The sequence below is a fragment of the Schistocerca nitens genome, chromosome 2 (assembly GCF_023898315.1).
Source record: "Schistocerca nitens isolate TAMUIC-IGC-003100 chromosome 2, iqSchNite1.1, whole genome shotgun sequence".
In the NCBI taxonomy this organism is placed as follows: Eukaryota; Metazoa; Arthropoda; class Insecta; order Orthoptera; family Acrididae; genus Schistocerca; species Schistocerca nitens.
The window spans coordinates 191780347-191798049 of NC_064615.1; the positions used below are offsets into that span (position 1 = coordinate 191780347).

The 17703-nt window shown below is 39.4% G+C and overlaps 1 protein-coding gene across 15 annotated transcripts in view; it reads left to right on the forward strand.

Annotated features, from left to right (window-relative positions):
• LOC126235879 (broad-complex core protein isoforms 1/2/3/4/5-like) overlaps window positions 1–17703 on the forward strand; it is a 514245-nt gene that overhangs the window by 34137 nt on the left and 462405 nt on the right. For all 15 annotated transcript variants that reach the window (XM_049944791.1, XM_049944789.1, XM_049944794.1 and 12 more), the window contains exon 3: window positions 6000–6215. In XM_049944791.1, the coding sequence (XP_049800748.1) occupies window positions 6000–6215 (216 nt within the window). The remainder of the gene's footprint in view (window positions 1–5999; window positions 6216–17703) is intronic.

A 17703-nucleotide genomic window follows, 5' to 3' on the forward strand; every position in this document is an offset into this window, starting at 1 on the left:
ACTGTGCTGCACATGTTAGCCCTGTACTTAGCCATATTTGTAACTTTTCCCTTTTTTACTGTTTAGTAAGTAGTAAATAATGTAGACAATTTTAGACCTATTTCTGTGCCATCAGTGTTTGCTAAAGTTATTGAAAAGGATATGTATTTAAGGATAATTGATCATTTTATATCACATAATTTGCGATCAAATGTACAGTTCGGCTTTAGAAGTAGTTTATCAACTGAAAATTCTATATTCTCTTTTCTCTGTGAGGTACTGGATGGGTTAAACAAAAGGTTTCGAACTCGGGGTGTATTTTTTGATCTAACTAAGGCGTTTGATTGTGTTGATCACAAAATATTGCTCCAGAAGTTGGACCATTTTGGAATACGGGGAGTAGCTCACAATGGGTTCAACTTGGAATGCGGGGAGTAGCTCACAATTGGTTCACCTCGGAATATGAAGAGTAGCTCACAATTTGTTCACCCCTTACTTTAACAACAGACAGCAAATGTCATTATCACAGTGTTGAGAATGGCTGTGATGTTCCTTATTTATCTAAATGATATGCCCTTTAGTATTATGGGTAACTCTAAAATATTTCTGTTTTCTGATGACACTAGCGTGGTAGCAAAGGATGTTGCATGCAGCATTGGCTTGCTTTAAAACAGTGCAGTTCATGACATAAGTTCATGGCTTGCAGAAAATAAACTAAAGCTAAATCACAGTAAGACTCAGTATTTACAGTTTCTAAGACACAATTCAACAAAATGCGACATTTTAATTTCTCAGAATGGGCATATTATTAGTGAAACTGAACAGTTCAAATTTCTAGGTGTTCAGATAGATAGTAAACTGTTGTGGAAAGCTCATGCTCAGTATCTTGCTCAAAGACTTAATGCTGCCATTTTTACTATTTGAGTATCTGAAGTAAGTGATCAATCGACACGAAAATTAGCCTACTTTGCTTATTTTCATTTGCTTATGTCGTATGGTATTATATTTTGTGGTAACTCTTTCCATCCTAAAAGGATATTTTTGACTCAGAAATGGGCAGTTTCGGCAATAAGTGGTGTAAGTTCGTGAACCTCTTGTCGACTGCTGTTCACTAGTCTGAGTATTTTGACATTGGCCTCTCAATACATATATTCTTTATTGTCGTTTCTTGTTAACAGTATCAGCTTATTCCCAAGAATAAGCAGATTTCACTCTGTTAATACCTGGCAGAAATTCAACCTGCATTTGGATCGGACTCCCATAACTCTTGTGCAGAAAGGTGTGCAGTAAACTGCTGCAACCATTTTCAGTTAGCTACCACGATAATTTAAAAATCTTAGCAGTAATCCATGCGCACCGAGCGAGGTGGCACAGTGGCTAGTACACTGGACTTGTGTTCGGGTGGACGACGGTTCAATCCCACAGACAGCCATCCAGATTTATGTTTTCAGTGATTTCCCTAAATCTCTCTAGGCGAATGCTGGGATAGTTCCTTTAAAAGAGCATGGCCAACTTCCTTCCCCGTCCTTCCCTAATCTGATGAGACCGATGACCTTGCTGTCTGATCTCCTCCCCCAAACAACCCAACCCTAATCGATCCGCTTTCAAATCAGAATTCAAGAGTTTCCTCATGGGTCACTCCTTCTATTCTGTCGAGGAGTTCCTTTGAAAAATTAAGCTGATTCTTATGTTATATTGTTGACTGCGTTTTCTGAAACTTATGACTTGACTGTTTTTGGGTTCATAAACATTTTATTTTTATCTGTTATTACTCTTATGTTGTAATTTCATGTACTGACACATTCCATGACCTTGGAGATTTGCTCCTCAGTATGGTCTTTCGGAATTTGACGTGTGAATAAATAAATAAACATTTACGATTGGGTAGAATGTAATAAGTTAACATTAAACTTAAAGAAAACAAATATTGTGAACTTCAGTAATGATTGTTGTTGTTGTGGTCATCAGTCCTGAGACTGGTTTGATGCAGCTCTCCATGCTACTCTATCCTGTGCAAGCTTCTTCATCTCCCAGTACCTACTGCAACCTACATCCTTCTGAATCTGCTTAGTGTATTCATCTCTTGGTCTCCCTCTACGATTTTTACCCTCCACGCTGCCCTCCAATGCTAAATTTGTGATCCCTTGATGCCTCAAAACATGTCCTACCAACCGATCCCTTCTTCTGGTCAAGTTGTGCCACAAACTTCTCTTCTCCCCAATCCTATTCAATACCTCCTCATTAGTTACGTGATCTACCCACCTTATCTTCAGCATTCTTCTGTAGCACCACATTTCGAAAGCTTCTATTCTCTTCTTGTCCAAACTAGTTATCGTCCATGTTTCACTTCCATACATGGCTACACTCCATACAAATACTTTCAGAAACGACTTCCTGACACTTAAATCTATACTCGATGTTAACAAATTTCTCTTCTTCAGAAACGCTTTCCTTGCCATTGCCAGTCTACATTTTATATCCTCTCTACTTCGACCATCATCGGTTATTTTACTCCCTAAATAGCAAAACTCCTTTACTACTTTAAGTGTCTCATTTCCTAATCTAATTCCCTCAGCATCACCCGACTTAATTTGACTACATTCCATTATCCTCGTTTTGTTTTTGTTGATGTTCATCTTATATCCTCCTTTCAAGACACTGTCCATTCCGTTCAACTGCTCTTCCAAGTCCTTTGCTGTCTCTGACAGAATTACAATGTCATCGGCGAACCTCAAACTTTTTACTTCTTCTCCATGAATTTTAATACCTACTCCGAATTTTTCTTTTGTTTCCTTTACTGCTTGCTCAATATACAGATTGAATAACATCGGGGAGAGGCTACAACCCTGTCTCACTCCTTTCCCAACCACTGCTTCCCTTTCATGCCCCTCGACTCTTATAACTGCCATCTGGTTTCTGTACAAATTGTAAATAGCCTTTCGCTCCCTGTATTTTACCCCTGCCACCTTCAGAATTTGAAAGAGAGTATTCCAGTCAACATTGTCAAAAGCTTTCTCTAAGTCTACAAATGCTAGAAACGTAGGTTTGCCTTTTCTTAATCTTTCTTCCAAGATAAGTCGTAAGGTCAGTATTGCCTCACGTGTTCCAACATTCCTACGGAATCCAAACTGATCTTCCCCGAGGTCAGCTTCTACCAGTTTTTCCATTCGTCTGTAAAGAATTCGCGTTAGTATTTTGCAGCTGTGACTTATTAAACTGATAGTTCGGTAATTTTCACATTTGTCAACACCTGCTTTCTTTGGGATTGGAATTATTATATTCTTCTTGAAGTCTGAGGGTATTTCGCCTGTCTCATACATCGTGCTCACCAGATGGTAGAGTTTTGTCATGACTGGCTCTCCCGAGGCCATCAGTAGTTCTAGTGGAATGTTGTCTACTCCCGGGGCCTTGTTTCGACTCCGGTCTTTCAGTGCTCTGTCAAACTCTTCACGCAGTATCTTATCTCCCATTTCGTCTTCATCTACATCCTCTTCCATTTCCATAATATTGTCCTCAAGTACATCTCCCTTGTATAAACCCTCTATATACTCCTTCCACCTTTCTACCTTCCCTTCTTTGCTTAGAACTGGGTTTCCATCTGAGCTCTTGATATTCATACAAGTGGTTCTCTTCTCTCCAAAGGTCTCTTTAATTTTCCTGTAGGCAGTATCTATCTTACCCCTAGTGAGACAAGCCTCTACATCCTTACATTTGTCCTCTAGCCATCCCTGCTTAGCCATTTTGCACTTCCTGTCGATCTCATTTTTGAGACGTTTGTATTCCTTTTTGCCTGCTTCATTTACTGCATTTTTATATTTTCTCCTTTCATCAATTAAATTCAATATTTCTTCTGTTACCCAAGGATTTCTATTAGCCCTCGTCTTTTTACCTACTTGATCCTCTGCTGCCTTCACTACTTCATCCCTCAGAGCTACCCATTCTTCTTCTACTGTATTTCTTTCCCCCATTCCTGTCAATTGTTCCCTTATGCTCTCCCTGAAACTCTCTACAACCTCTGGTTCTTTCAGTTTATCCAGGTCCCATCTCCTTAAATTCCCACCTTTTTGCAGTTTCTTCAGTTTCAATCTGCAGTTCATAACCAATAGATTGTGGTCAGAATCCACATCTGCCCCAGGAAATGTCTTACAATTTAAAACCTGGTTCCTAAATCTCTGTCTTACCATTATATAATCTATCTGAAATCTGTCAGTATCTCCTGGCTTCTTCCATGTATACAGCCTCCTTTCATGATTCTTGAACCAAGTGTTAGCTATGATTAAGTTATGCTCTGTGCAGAATTCTACAAGGCGGCTTCCTCTTTCATTCCTTCCCCCCAATCCATATTCACCTACTATGTTTCCTTCTCTCCCTTTTCCTACTGATGAATTCCAGTCACCCATGACTATTAAATTTTCGTCTCCCTTCACTACCTGAATAATTTCTTTTATCTCGTCATACATTTCCTCTATTTCTTCATCATCTGCAGAGCTAGTTGGCATATAAACTTGTACTACTGTAGTAGGCATGGGCTTTGTGTCTATCTTGGCCACAATAATGCGTTCACTATGCTGTTTGTAGTAGCTAACCCGCACTCCTATTTTTTTATTCATTATTAAACCTACTCCTGCATTACCCCTATTTGATTTTGTATTTATAACCCTGTAATCACCTGACCAAAAGTCTTGTTCCTCCTGCCACCGAACTTCACTAATTCCCACTATATCTAACTTTAACCTATCCATTTCCCTTTTTAAATTTTCTAACCTACCTGCCCGATTAAGTGATCTGACATTCCACGCTCCGATCCGTAGAACGCCAGTTTTCTTTCTCCTGATAACGACGTCCTCTTGAGTAGTCCCCGCCCGGAGATCCGAATGGGGGACTATTTTACCTCCGGAATATTTTACCCAAGAGGACGCCATCATCATTTAATCATACAGTAAAGCTGCATGTCCTCGGGAAAAATTACGGCTGTAGTTTCCCCTTGCTTTCAGCCGTTCGCAGTACCAGCACAGCAAGGCCGTTTTGGTTAATGTTACAAGGCCAGATCAGTCAATCATCCAGACTGTTGCCCCTGCAACTACTGAAAAGGCTGCTGCCCCTCTTCAGGAACCACATGTTTGTCTGGCCTCTCAACAGATACCCCTCCGTTGTGGTTGCACCTACGGTACGGCCATCTGTATCGCTGAGGCACGCAAGCCTCCCCACCAACGGCAAGGTCCATGGTTCATGGGGGGTCAGTAATGATAGGGGAAACAATTCCATCACTTTAAGTGATAAATCTGTAGGCAGTGTAGCAAACACAAAGTTTTAGGGATGCATATTGATTGTCAGTTGATACGGAACGAACATACAAAGATACTGGCAAAGAGAATGTCATTGGTATATTATGCTCTTAGTGCCCTATCATCACTATGCCAGTGAATTATGGTGACACACTATTCCTCTCTATGCTCAATTCTTTGCTGGGGATCAAATGCACTAAACATGGGCACAATTTTCAGACTGGTGTGACTGTAAGAATAATAACTAAAAGAACTATTTAAGAAATTATATATCTTTACTCTGCCAGATTAGTACATCTACCCCTCTGCTGCTACCAGGAAAAACATTAGTATTTCCTTAATAGTTCTATACACGATCACTGAACAAGAACTGTTTTGGACATTTATCAAAGAAACACAGATGAGAAACTCAAAACAACATTTTTAGTTAGGGATTAAAATTGTATAATAATTTGCCCAAAAAGATAAAACAAATAACTAAAATCCATTTATTTAAAAACTTAGTCAAAACATCCCCGTTAAATAATTCATGCAACACATTTAAAGATTGTGTAGGGAACTCATAGTAGAGAGTAATAAAAAACTGAATTATTCCCATTCTACATTATTGAGATGGAAAAGGGCGGCTGGATGAGCAGTATTTACAATTTGCTGGTGTTTTTGGACGGTACTACTCCCTCTTTTTGTAGTGATACTGAAGTATGTCATGTTCTATAAAGTATGTTTTCTTTACAGGAAAATCCTTGCCAGCATCCTGTGATAATTTTTCGCAATGTCAAATTTGAAGACCTGGTGGCTCTGATAGACTTCATGTACCATGGAGAGGTGAATGTGATGCAGGAGCAGCTCACTTCCTTTCTGACAACAGCAGAACTGTTGGCAGTGCAGGGCCTCTCTGAGGATAAGGGCAAGGAGAAGGAGAGGGACAGTAGTCCACTGCCAGAGAGTGAGGTGAGACCTCAGTATTTTTACTGTGTAGGTGTATTGTATTGACGTCCAAATGCTCAGGTGCCTCTTTTGTTTCTCTCTGTTCTTCAGGCTCTCTCAGTATTTGTCCTGAGCTATCATAATATCTTGAAACTATTCTGAGCACTTTTGTACTTATTTGAACATTATACTGCTCGTGCATGCATTTAACATTAGGTGAAATTTATTTCTCATTTTTTCGTATCATTAACTTTTCTTGTTTTGTTCTGTTCTTTCAGACCTCGTTATATTTCACTTTTAGGCAATCCTCCATGTTATATATCTGAAACCTGCCTAATTCACTGACCCGTCACATCTTACTCTAGTCCTGTCATAGGCAGGCAGGGCCACTTGTGACAGCAGCTATGCCATATGCCAGCCCTTCTGCAGCTTCTGCACAGCTTTTTATGTGGGCATGGTCATCAACCAGCTGTCCACCAAAATCGATGGCTACCGTCAAAGTGTGGCCAAGACCAAGAGACAAAGTGGCAGAAAATGCTGCTGAGAATTATGCTTGAGGTCCATGGTTTCTTCACACCCATGCTGTCAGGATACTTCTCTCCACCAACAACTTTTATGGACTATGCAGATGGGAGCTATCCTTGTCATACATCCTTTGCTCCTTTAGTCGTCCTGGCCTCAGTTTCCACTAACCCACTGCTTGCACTCCTTCTACCCAACAGTCTCCCCTCCTCTGTCCTGTCACCCCCTCACAGTCCACACTTCTATGTCATCATTGTCATGCACCACACAAACTCACCAGTTCCTCGTCATTGTCGACATGCACCACACGAACTCACCGGCCCCTGTGCCCATCTGTCACATTCACAGTTAATGCACAAGCTGCCTGTCCCTCCTGCATTCATATCTCGCACACCTGTTACCGTCCTCCAATCTGCCAGTTATCTCCCTGCTTTTTCGCTTCTTTCTCCCTCTACCCACTCCACCCAACACAACCCCTCATGCCAATCCACTTGCCAAACTGCAATCCTAGCATTTTGTGTTCAGCCGACACAATGTAACTGTGTGTGTGTGTGTGTGTGTGTGTGTGTGTGTGTGTGTACGTGCGCTCGCGCGCGCACGTGCTTTTTTTGTGTGTGGGGGAGGGGGGGGGGTTGTCCACAGGCACACTGTCTTTTATTTTCTTTATTTATATTTCTTTATTAGCAATAGAAACACAACACAGAAAGTTGTCCTTGTAAAATAATGAAAACAACCCCTTAATGCTGAGTGTCAGGAATTCGTATCATATTAGTGCAGTGCTAATAATTGGAAGGTTAACTGTGTTTTAATGCTAGTGCCGGTAGCATTCTGCATGGAAGCTACTGATGTTTCTGACAAGTGCTGCAATCTCCTGAGTGTTGTGGATACCTCTAAGGGGTGACAATTTTTTATTTTTATCTTCCATCTAGAAATTTATTTAGGTATTAAGGGGTTAAAAAGCATATATATTTTATTTAAACAAAACTTAAGACTAAAACATTTTAAATCTGTTGTGATTATTATCATATTCTATATAATGTTAGATTTGTAAGATCTGTACAATGTTGTGCAGCTTGTCATCTCCCATGACATAGTGTTATTGTGAGGTTGGTTGGTGAGTTTGCAAATCACTTTATTTTAAATGTAACTTTGTTTTTGCAAAAATATTTTGCAACTACGTTTTACAGTTACGTACAGTTATTTTTATGGGCTTGTCCTCATGTGCATTCTCATCTGTTAGAGAAGTAATTACAGGTACATGGTAATTTTTAATGAACTACACTCATAAGTTTTAACTTCATACTTCCCGTAACACTTATGTTTTGCTTATACAAAATTAATTACCAAAATTTCTCGTAACTGGTGGTTTTACTGAAAATTACTCATTTGGGCTACAAAATGAAGTTCGGCCCTACCATTGGACCACCAGTCAAGACACACTGCATCCTTTTCTACATGTTGTGTATTACAATGAAAACAACACTAAATTCAGACATCTGAATGATATTGTAGATGCTGATCTTCAAATGAAAATAATGCAAGAAAATAACTATATAGTTCTTGTAATACACTCACATAATGTTGCAAAAAATGAAGCAGATGTTTGCTTGAAAGACAAACTGCCAAAAATCATCATACGAACAACGGCCAAAGAACCCGAGACAGAAGCCAACAGGCAATTTATCATTAAGTGATCACGAGAGCCTTAACAATTTTGCTTGAAAGCTTTACAGAATTTTTAAGAAGAGAACACTTAAGGAAATACCATAGCACTGCGTAGGCACAGTCTAATTTACAGTGCAAGTGTTAATAAAGAAACATTTCTGTGGCTAGAGACAGTGGTCATTTTGTGTGTGTGTGTGTGTGTGTGTGTGTGTGTGTGTGTGTGTGTGCGCGCTCGCGCGCTGCTTATTTTAGAAGAAGACCTTTTGCCCAAAAGCACACATGTTTCGCAGTCCTTTTGGTGTGCCTGTCTGCAACTCAATATCTCCTGTGTGCGGTGAGTAGGAATCTTTGTCTTTTGTTAATATTGCCGTTGTTCCATCCTGGGTTTCCATTATTTCATTATTTGTTTGTTTATTTGTACCCATAGGGGTAGAGGTTAGAACTCATGAGAAAATATGAAAAAATATATTTAAAAAATCTTGTAATGACCCATATTAGTATCAAATCAATACTTTTTGAGGCCACTGGGCTCATTGTTTGACAGCCCCAATGATGTTTATCCTCTTGGATGGGAGAGGGGATTGGAGATGTATATCTCTAATGTCCAATGTTACCCTATAGATATGTGTGCTTAGATTCAAATTTTTTGTTTCCTTGAAATTATGATCTGCTGTACCTGTAAATAAATTTTCTTCTTGGACCAAGCCTGCGGAGTTGAGGGACTTCATTAGTGCTGCAGTTCTGCTTGTGCTGGAATATGATCAACATCAACCAATTCATGATTTTCTACAATATACTTCCTCTTTCAACAACTTCTTATATTATATCCCAATGTACAGTTTCCCAAAAGTTAGTGCTCGTCTGTAAAGCTTGACATCAGACTTTTTGACCGTTGTTTGGATGTCTTCTGTCTATCATGAGACACTCAGAATTGTCATTGTGCATGCATTTATTTGGTGTTGCACCATCCTACTCCAAACTGAGACACCAAATTGTGGAAGTTACGCAAAGCTCATTCAAGTACCACAACTCATGGTAACAATCCAGTCGCCATCTCATTTTGAAGGTGCACGGTGTCGACCCATATACTTGTCACATGCGAAACAGATGAGAAAAAAATAGCTTCAGTATTATGAAAAGAATACATTGCTACTCACCATATAGAGATGTTGAGTCACATACAAACATACGGGCTTCCTGCGTCATCGTAGCTGCGCAAACGCAGTGACACCTCTTATCTGGCACTCTCTGGCAACTGCTCAAACAAACCAATTTCTAACAGGTCACGGGAAAATATTACGAATGGTGGTTTGAAAAGTGTTACTTCCAAAGTAAATTTCCTTTTAAGCAAGATGAACTATATGCGAGTATGTGCGATGAATTTCTTAAATCACAAAGCGTATGACTCTCATTTAAAAATCAACTCTTTGAGGACGACCATCTAGAAGAATTTCGAGCCCAGAAGATCAGACATTTATGTCGTTATTAAAATTTTTACTGGCACATTTGTGTGATGTATCTTAAAAGTGTAACATGCCCAAAAAAGATCAACATTATATGTGGAAGCCTAGCTTCTCTTGCAGCTTATTAATCTTAGATACTAATATTATATGTGAAAGCTTTGTTTTTCTTGTAGCAACACTATGTATATTAATTTAAACCATTAACTTTTCTTATTTGTGTGTGCACGCTACTTAAGACTGATCTTGCTATTGGCTGACTACATCACATGTCCTATGCTGTCATCAGCTGGCGAGATCACATGAGATGAGCTATGACTGGCTTACAAAAGTGCATCGCAATCTCGATTTCAATGCTTCGGAAAGTAACATGTGGTGTTTGGTGGAATTTGAATTTGTGTGTTCATAACACGAAAATATGTAACATACGTGTTGCTGCACATCAAAGATCTTTCCAAAATGTGTTTCCCCCCCTCTCTGAGTTTCATTTTCTAAAGTGCCAGTAAATTCTACATTGGTGTACAAAACCATAATCGTCTAAAAGGATTGACACATTTTACAGTGCCGAGGAAAAGTATACTGTCACTTGTCATGGAAAAAGTGTATTTTCACCCAGAAGAAAGTGTATTTTCAACTGGGAAATCCGGGAATTTTTTTTTTCCTTATTCATGTATTCACCCTGATATAGAGTTGATAAATGAGTTCTTCCCAAACCTTGATCACTCCTGTTTTCTTAAGTCAGATAGATCAGTTTGTAGCGGAGACACATGCACATGATCCTTTATGAACTGCCAAAGGTAAAAATTGCATGGCGTCAGGTAACCAATCGGGTACTGAATTATGCCGGGAAGACTTGATGCCAGATAGTGTTCTGTGGTTCAGCTGCTTTCATGGGGAAAGAGTCAAGAGTTCTAGTGCATCAAGATAAACACTAGTTACTGTTACTTCACCGAAAAAGAAAAGGCCATACAATTTCCACCGGGATAGGGCACAAAAAAAATTCCATTTAGGGAAGTCTCGTTGCAGTTGTGCCACCTTGTTGGGACTTGCTGACCCCAGATGTGCTCATTATGTGTGTTCACATTTCTGTTTATATGAAATGTCAATTTGACACTAAAGACGATGTGATCCAGAAAATCTTCATCGTCATGCAGCAGCATTTTGTTTGCAAAGTTGGCACGTAAACTGTAGCCTGTAGGCTTTAGAGCTTGTAACAATCGCAAATAATAAGGACATAGTTGTAAGTGTTTCCTTAAAAGTATCCACATAGTGGTCACTGGAATTGTTGATTCACTACTAGCCTTCCGAACTGGTATCTTGGGGCTGTGAGTGAAACACTCTCAGTCGTTCAACTCTGTCTTCAGTCACTCTCGATCGTCCTGTACTCTTGCCTTTGCAAAGACAGCCAGTATCTTCAACTGATAATACCATCTACAGATGTTGTAATCACTTGGGAGATTACAATGGGACTAAACACAGAATGCACAGTGCTCTGTAACAATAGATTCAGTCCTTGCAAACTGTAAAACACAAATAGCTTTCTTTTCACTACTTACCAATTTGCTATTAGAGCTTTTTAACAAAAGACGTTGGAAAACAGTGCATGCACACACAGGTATTTGAAGATAACTCTTTGAAGATACCGTATTTACTCGAATCTAAGCCGCACTTTTTTTTCCGGTTTTTGTAATCCAAAAAACCGCCTGCAGCTTAGAATCGAGTGCAAAGTAAGCGGGAGTTCTGAAATATGTTGGTAGGTGCCGCCACAACTAACTTCTGCCGTCGAATATATGTAGCGCTACACAGGCATGCTTTACAGGCACAAAGATAAATACTGGCGCCAAAACCTCTGCGTCAGTAAATAAATTAAAAAAAAAAAAAAGGTGGAAGACGAGCTTTTTTCTCCTCCCCGAATTTCGACCACTGCATTTTCATACATTATCCAACGAAGTAAATACAAATTCCATATTGTTCATCTTCGAATGTAGCAGCTTTTCAATGTACTACGAAAATCCGACTGGCAAGACCGTTTGCGATGTTTGTCAGTATGGCCAATTCTACGTTATGATTTTTTTTCTACCTGTGAGAAGAGATGGTTGCTAATGGGAACTTTTGTGAATTCTGAATCACATGCAGTATTCTCTTCACCATAAGAATAATACGAATATAAACATTTTGCCATGTATTCTTTCGTGTTTGCTGCTATCTCATTTAAATCCTGTCTGCCTAATAAACTACGAAACTAGAGTGAGACAACACAAACGCGGAAGTATACACATATGTCATGTTCATATTCGTATTATTCTTAGGCCTAATAAAGATACAGTCAGAAATGAAGCACGGCAATTGACTAGATTTTTAAATCTAAGATGACTCTAATTTCTGTGCAGAAAATAATGTACTAAAGAGGCGTCTGCAAAGATTTTCAAATGGAGAAAAATTTTCACTAAACTCTCGTTCAGAACATCTTCTATCATATGCAGTTTATTATTTGGTTCTTGTTGATCATTATCAAAGAAAGCAGCAGTGTAAATAACAACAAATAGCAGTCTCTTGCCATTGTTTCGCTACTGAGACAATTTCTCTCTCTCTTTGTGTGTGTGTGTGTGTGTGTGTGTGTGTGTGTGTGTGTGTGTGTAAGCGGCGGTAGCGCGCACATAAGCAAACCATGCCGCGAGCGGCGACAGGTCGTGAACATTCATTATCGGAATGCGACAAACAATGCATGACACAGTACAGTAATGCATTTTCAGCTTAGAGTGACGAAAATACCTATAACAAAGAGAACGGCAATTATCAGATCAAAGAAAAATAAGCAATCAATTCAAACCAGACGAAGCACGTGAAAAACGAAGGGTACCCGCATAAATAAGGACGGAGCGCGCCTGACGCATAGCAATGGCTACCTGGTAAAGCTTAACTGCTAAGCTTACGGCTCGAACCAAACTACTGTAGCTGTATCGTCATTCATTCGACCTGAATTCTGTCTCATATTACAATGGACCAACTTTGTTTCGATTTGGAGGTGTGGCCTAAAACTTTTCTCTCCCCTTGAATTTCGAGTCTCAAATTTCAGCTGCGGCTTAGATTCGGGAAATTATTTTTTCCTTTATTTCGAGTCTCATTTTTCAGGTGTGGCTTAGATTAGAGTGCGGCTTAGATTCGAGTAAATACGGTAACTCATTTGATGTACTAGGGTCATTTCAAAAGTCTCGCACACTGGGGATGCATGACTATTATGATGGCATGAGCAAGTTAAAATTCATGTCAGTTATGAATGAGACTTTAGGTGTGATGCTAGTATATGTGTTTGCCGGTTCGTGTGGCTATGTCATGAGTGATTACATTTTAAAATGGAATCATTTTAAAATTTTTTCCAAAATTCGCATCTTCAAAATGGTATGCGCAGTGTCATCTATGCAAGACTGTATCTCAAAGCAGAAATTTTTTTGGAGAAAATAAAAAGAAATATGTGTTCCTTAATTAGTCCTTCATTTTAACATATGCTAAATTCAATAACATCCACAACTATGAAGGTAAGATTTTTTCCTAGCCTGCCTGAATTGATATGGACTATGGGCCCGTTGACTGTCGTGCCAGTTTGAAGATCCCTGGCACGTCGAGAATGGTACCAACAACAGCAATTCTAGCAATGAGGTCTTGTTCTGCTTCCACAACAGTTTGATACAGCAGTTCCAAGAGGTCAGGTGACCACAGTGGCCGGGATGATCCATCATTTCGAAGGATGGCTCTCAGATGATCACCCACTACAATGCTGAAATGGGCTGGCACCCCCTTGTGCTTTGTCTAATATGCCAAAGTACATCCTCCAGCAATTCTGGCAACACATGTTCCATGAAGATGCGATATCTCCAACTGTTGAGGTGGAATGGAAGAATGTATGGTCAAATCAACCTATCACCAACAATATTGTCCCACACACTGCCAAATCGCTTTTGATGAGCACTACGTTGAGTACCTCATGGACTCACGTGTGCCAAAAATGTGAATTTTGGAAATTGAAACAGCCTTCACGAAATTGAAACAGCCTTCACAAGTAAAGAAAGCCTCCTCAGTGTGCAGGACCTCAGCCAGAAATAAGGAGTGCAGGGCAGTCTGTTGCAAAAATCACTGTGCGAACTGCACGCATTATGGGAAAAAATCTTCAAGCATGACACAGTACAGTAATGCATTTTCAGCTTAGAGTGACGTAAACACCTATAACAAAGAGAATGGCACTAATCAGATCAAAGAAAAATAAGCAATCAATTCAAACCAGATGAAGTACGTGAAAAAGGAAGAGTACCCGTATAAATACGGATGGAGCACCTGACGCATAACAATGGCTACCTGGTAAAGCTTAACTGCTAAGCTTACGACTCGAACCAAACTACTGTAGCTGTATCGTCATTCCAACCTAAATTGTGTCTCATATTACAATGGATCAACTTTGTTTCGATTTGGAGGTGTGGCCTAAAACTTTTCTCTCCCCTTGAATTTCGAGTCTCAAATTTCAGGTGTGGCTTACATTCGCGAAAATTTTTTTTTCCTTCCATTTTTCAGGTGCGGCTTAGATTCGAGTAAATATGGTATACTATTTTCATAACAACTAGTTCAAGTCTTGAGAAAATGTATTTACCGAATTTCGAGTCTCAAATTTCAGGTGCGGCTTACATTCGCGAAAATTTCTTTTCCTTCATTTCGAGTGTCATTTTTCAGGTGCGGCTTAGATTCGAGTGCGGCTTAGATTCAAGTAAACACGGTATACTATTTTCATAACAACTAGTTCAAGTCTTGAGAAAATGTATTTTCTGATTTGAAGAGACGCGTTTCGCTGGGCATTCTCTCGTGGTAGTTTTCTGAAGCTTTCGGGCAACTCCAGATTGGCACCACCTGTCCTCATAAGCGCTGTGTGAAAGGCTCGGCCGTTGGTTTCTACATGCTTCTTATGGCGGTGGTGGAGCCACAGCTAGTCTGACTCAGAGCTTTATGTTCCTTCAGCCAGAGACAGTAAAGTGCAGGACCAATAGAAGCATGATCTGCCATCTAGAAATCATGTTAGAATAAATCAGGGCGCAGATTTCTTGTAATCCAGTTTTACAATCTTTCTGCAAGTTAATGCTAATGCATTCCTAAATGATAATTAATGCTTAATTAAATTGAATACGGAAATAATACACTTAAATATTGTTACAAGTAGTTATATGTAATTTAATCTAATTATGTCCTTAGATTTTGAAACTAAGAGGCATTATTTCAATGTTGGTGTATCTCACAACGGCAGCACTATTGTCACAGGGGGGGGGGGGGGGGGGGAACTAATGTATTCACTATATGTTGAGCATCTGTTTTCCAAACAAAGGTTTAGTATTTCTGTTTCTACTCACTACGTTCGTGTAATACAGTTCTGTACAAACATGTTGTAGTTACTGCGAGGTCAGGTAATTGACCATATGTAACTGTCTGCACAGTGTTATCTGTATGGAAAAATTCAGTTGACTGCGAAAAAAGCAAACATGAACAAAGTAAATGAGTTTTTAAAAATGCCGTTTAGCGAGAGGACTCTCAGATAAAAAACACTAGGTAGGCCACTCTCGAATCTGAAGCTGTAGCAGTAAACAAAAAAGCAATCCAGAAATTTACCAAAAGAAGAAATGGATTTGTGATTGTGAAGAAAGCAATGCTGTATTTGTTTTCCTTGTGTGTCATTTGGGGGAGATGTTCATTGGTTTATGACTGGAATAACTGATATTGGGCATATATGGTCTAAAATGAAATGTCAAAGTGACACATAAATAATGTGCTTAGTCTTTCATTTCTAGGCAAAACCAACATTCCGCAGAAATTAGATTCACAATATAGACTAACACTTGAAAGCCACAACAAATGTGTAGAAAAGAATAAATATATATTGAATTTAATTGTAAACTGTATTCGGTTCCGTGGTGCTTTGGAACTGGCTCTCAGGGGACACGATGAATCTGATGCCTCTCAAAATAAGGGGATTTTTTGTGAGCTAGTTCAGTTCACTGCGGAACTGGATAAAGATCTTCAAGTACATCTCATTCAGACATCAGTGTGCAAAGGCATTTCTAAGACTGTTCACAGCAAACTACTGCAGTGCACATTGAAAGTGTACCATGATGAAGTTCGTAAAGAAATAAAACGTGCCGATTATGTTGCAATAATGGCGGGTGAATGCACAATTGTATCTTGCAAATTTCAATTGGTTATTGTTTTGCGTTATGTTGTTGAGGGAAAACCTGTTGAAAGATTTTGGAACTTTGTTAATCCAGAAAGTCAGATTGCTCATACTATAGTGAGAGTATTCTGAAAGACATTCAACCATTAATTGGCAATGATTGAGCAAAACTAATAGCTCAGAGTTACGATGGTGCAAACGTTATGAGTGGCAAGTCGAACGGGGTTCAGAAATTAACTAAAGACAAATATCCAAATGCAAAATACATCCATTGTTATGCGCATCAGTTCAACCTTATGTCTACAGCAGTCTCTGTTAATCATAAGGCCTGCAACTTTTTTGCACATCTTTCAGGTAATTCTTCTTTCTTTTCTAACTCACCACAGATATCAAAAGTGTTGCATAGCATCATTCAAAAAAGCTTGCCCCGTGTGTGTGACGAGATGGAATTACCATTTGCGAGTAGTAAAAGATGTTTTTGAAAACAGGGAGAACTCTTATTACTGTTATGAAAGTCACTGAAACAAGTGAGAGTATAAAACTACCTTCTACTATTGAAAAAGCTGGTTCATATAAACAAAGACTGCAAGATAATGAATTCATTTTCTTGCTATCATTGCGTGGAGTGGCCGAGCAATTAGAGGCGCCATGCCACGGACTACGCACCCCCTCCCGAATTCACACACATTTGAACATTTTCTCAATGCTCAAGAGAATAAAACGTTCCTACGAAACACCATGAAAGAACAACATCTGAGTGCCATAGGGATACTATCCTATGAAAAGTCAATCATGTGTAAAATGAACATTTCAATCTGAGATGACAGATTTATCTGCCAACAACAAGGAGCGATGAATCAATTTACAATATTGTTCCTACTAATTATTTTGAAGCAGTCTCCCCAAAGTCATGGAGTTGCTACTTTTGGCGAGTACAGTGCTTTTAATTTTAAATTTTGGTAATTTGATTAAATTTGCTTCGCAAAATACAGATTACAAGTTCGAATAATTTATACATGCTCTATTATCTCTCGTACTGGCACTCATGTTGTAGCGGACAGTTTTCTGGCAGTCAACCACAAACGTAAAACAAACGATGAGTTTTGGCTGTTGAGGGAATAAGAGCAAGTGGGGGTACAAGCCACGCCTCCCTCTCACAGGGCTGGCAGTCTACATCTGTTTTCTGTGCTCCTGAGAAGGCAGGACCAATGTAATAATGTACATCTGGATCGCTGATTCCATCTGGTGTCGTGAGAGTCATATTCAAACCCTGTGACAGAGTAAGATTGCTCTCTCCACTCATTTCAAAATAAGAAAAGGAAAGAACCAACAACTCAAGGCAAAGCGGAGCACATATATCATTCAGTAACGGCTAGAGTGCAATTGTTAGCTGACATTGGTGGTGGTGTTGTGTGGTAGTTCAGGCCCGATCTCCACTGGTATCTTAAGCAACTATACATCAAAACACACCTTCTTTTATGACTGCCATGTAAAAGTGACTAAACATACCCTGTGAGGAGTGAAGAGTTCTGCTGTTGATATGAGTGCACACGTGTGCATTTGTGTGTGCGAGAGAGATTTTCGAAGTTTGTGTTACTTTTTACATCTCATGCAGACATGCAAAAAAGATAGCTAAAGCAACCCCCCCCCCTCCCTCTCTCTC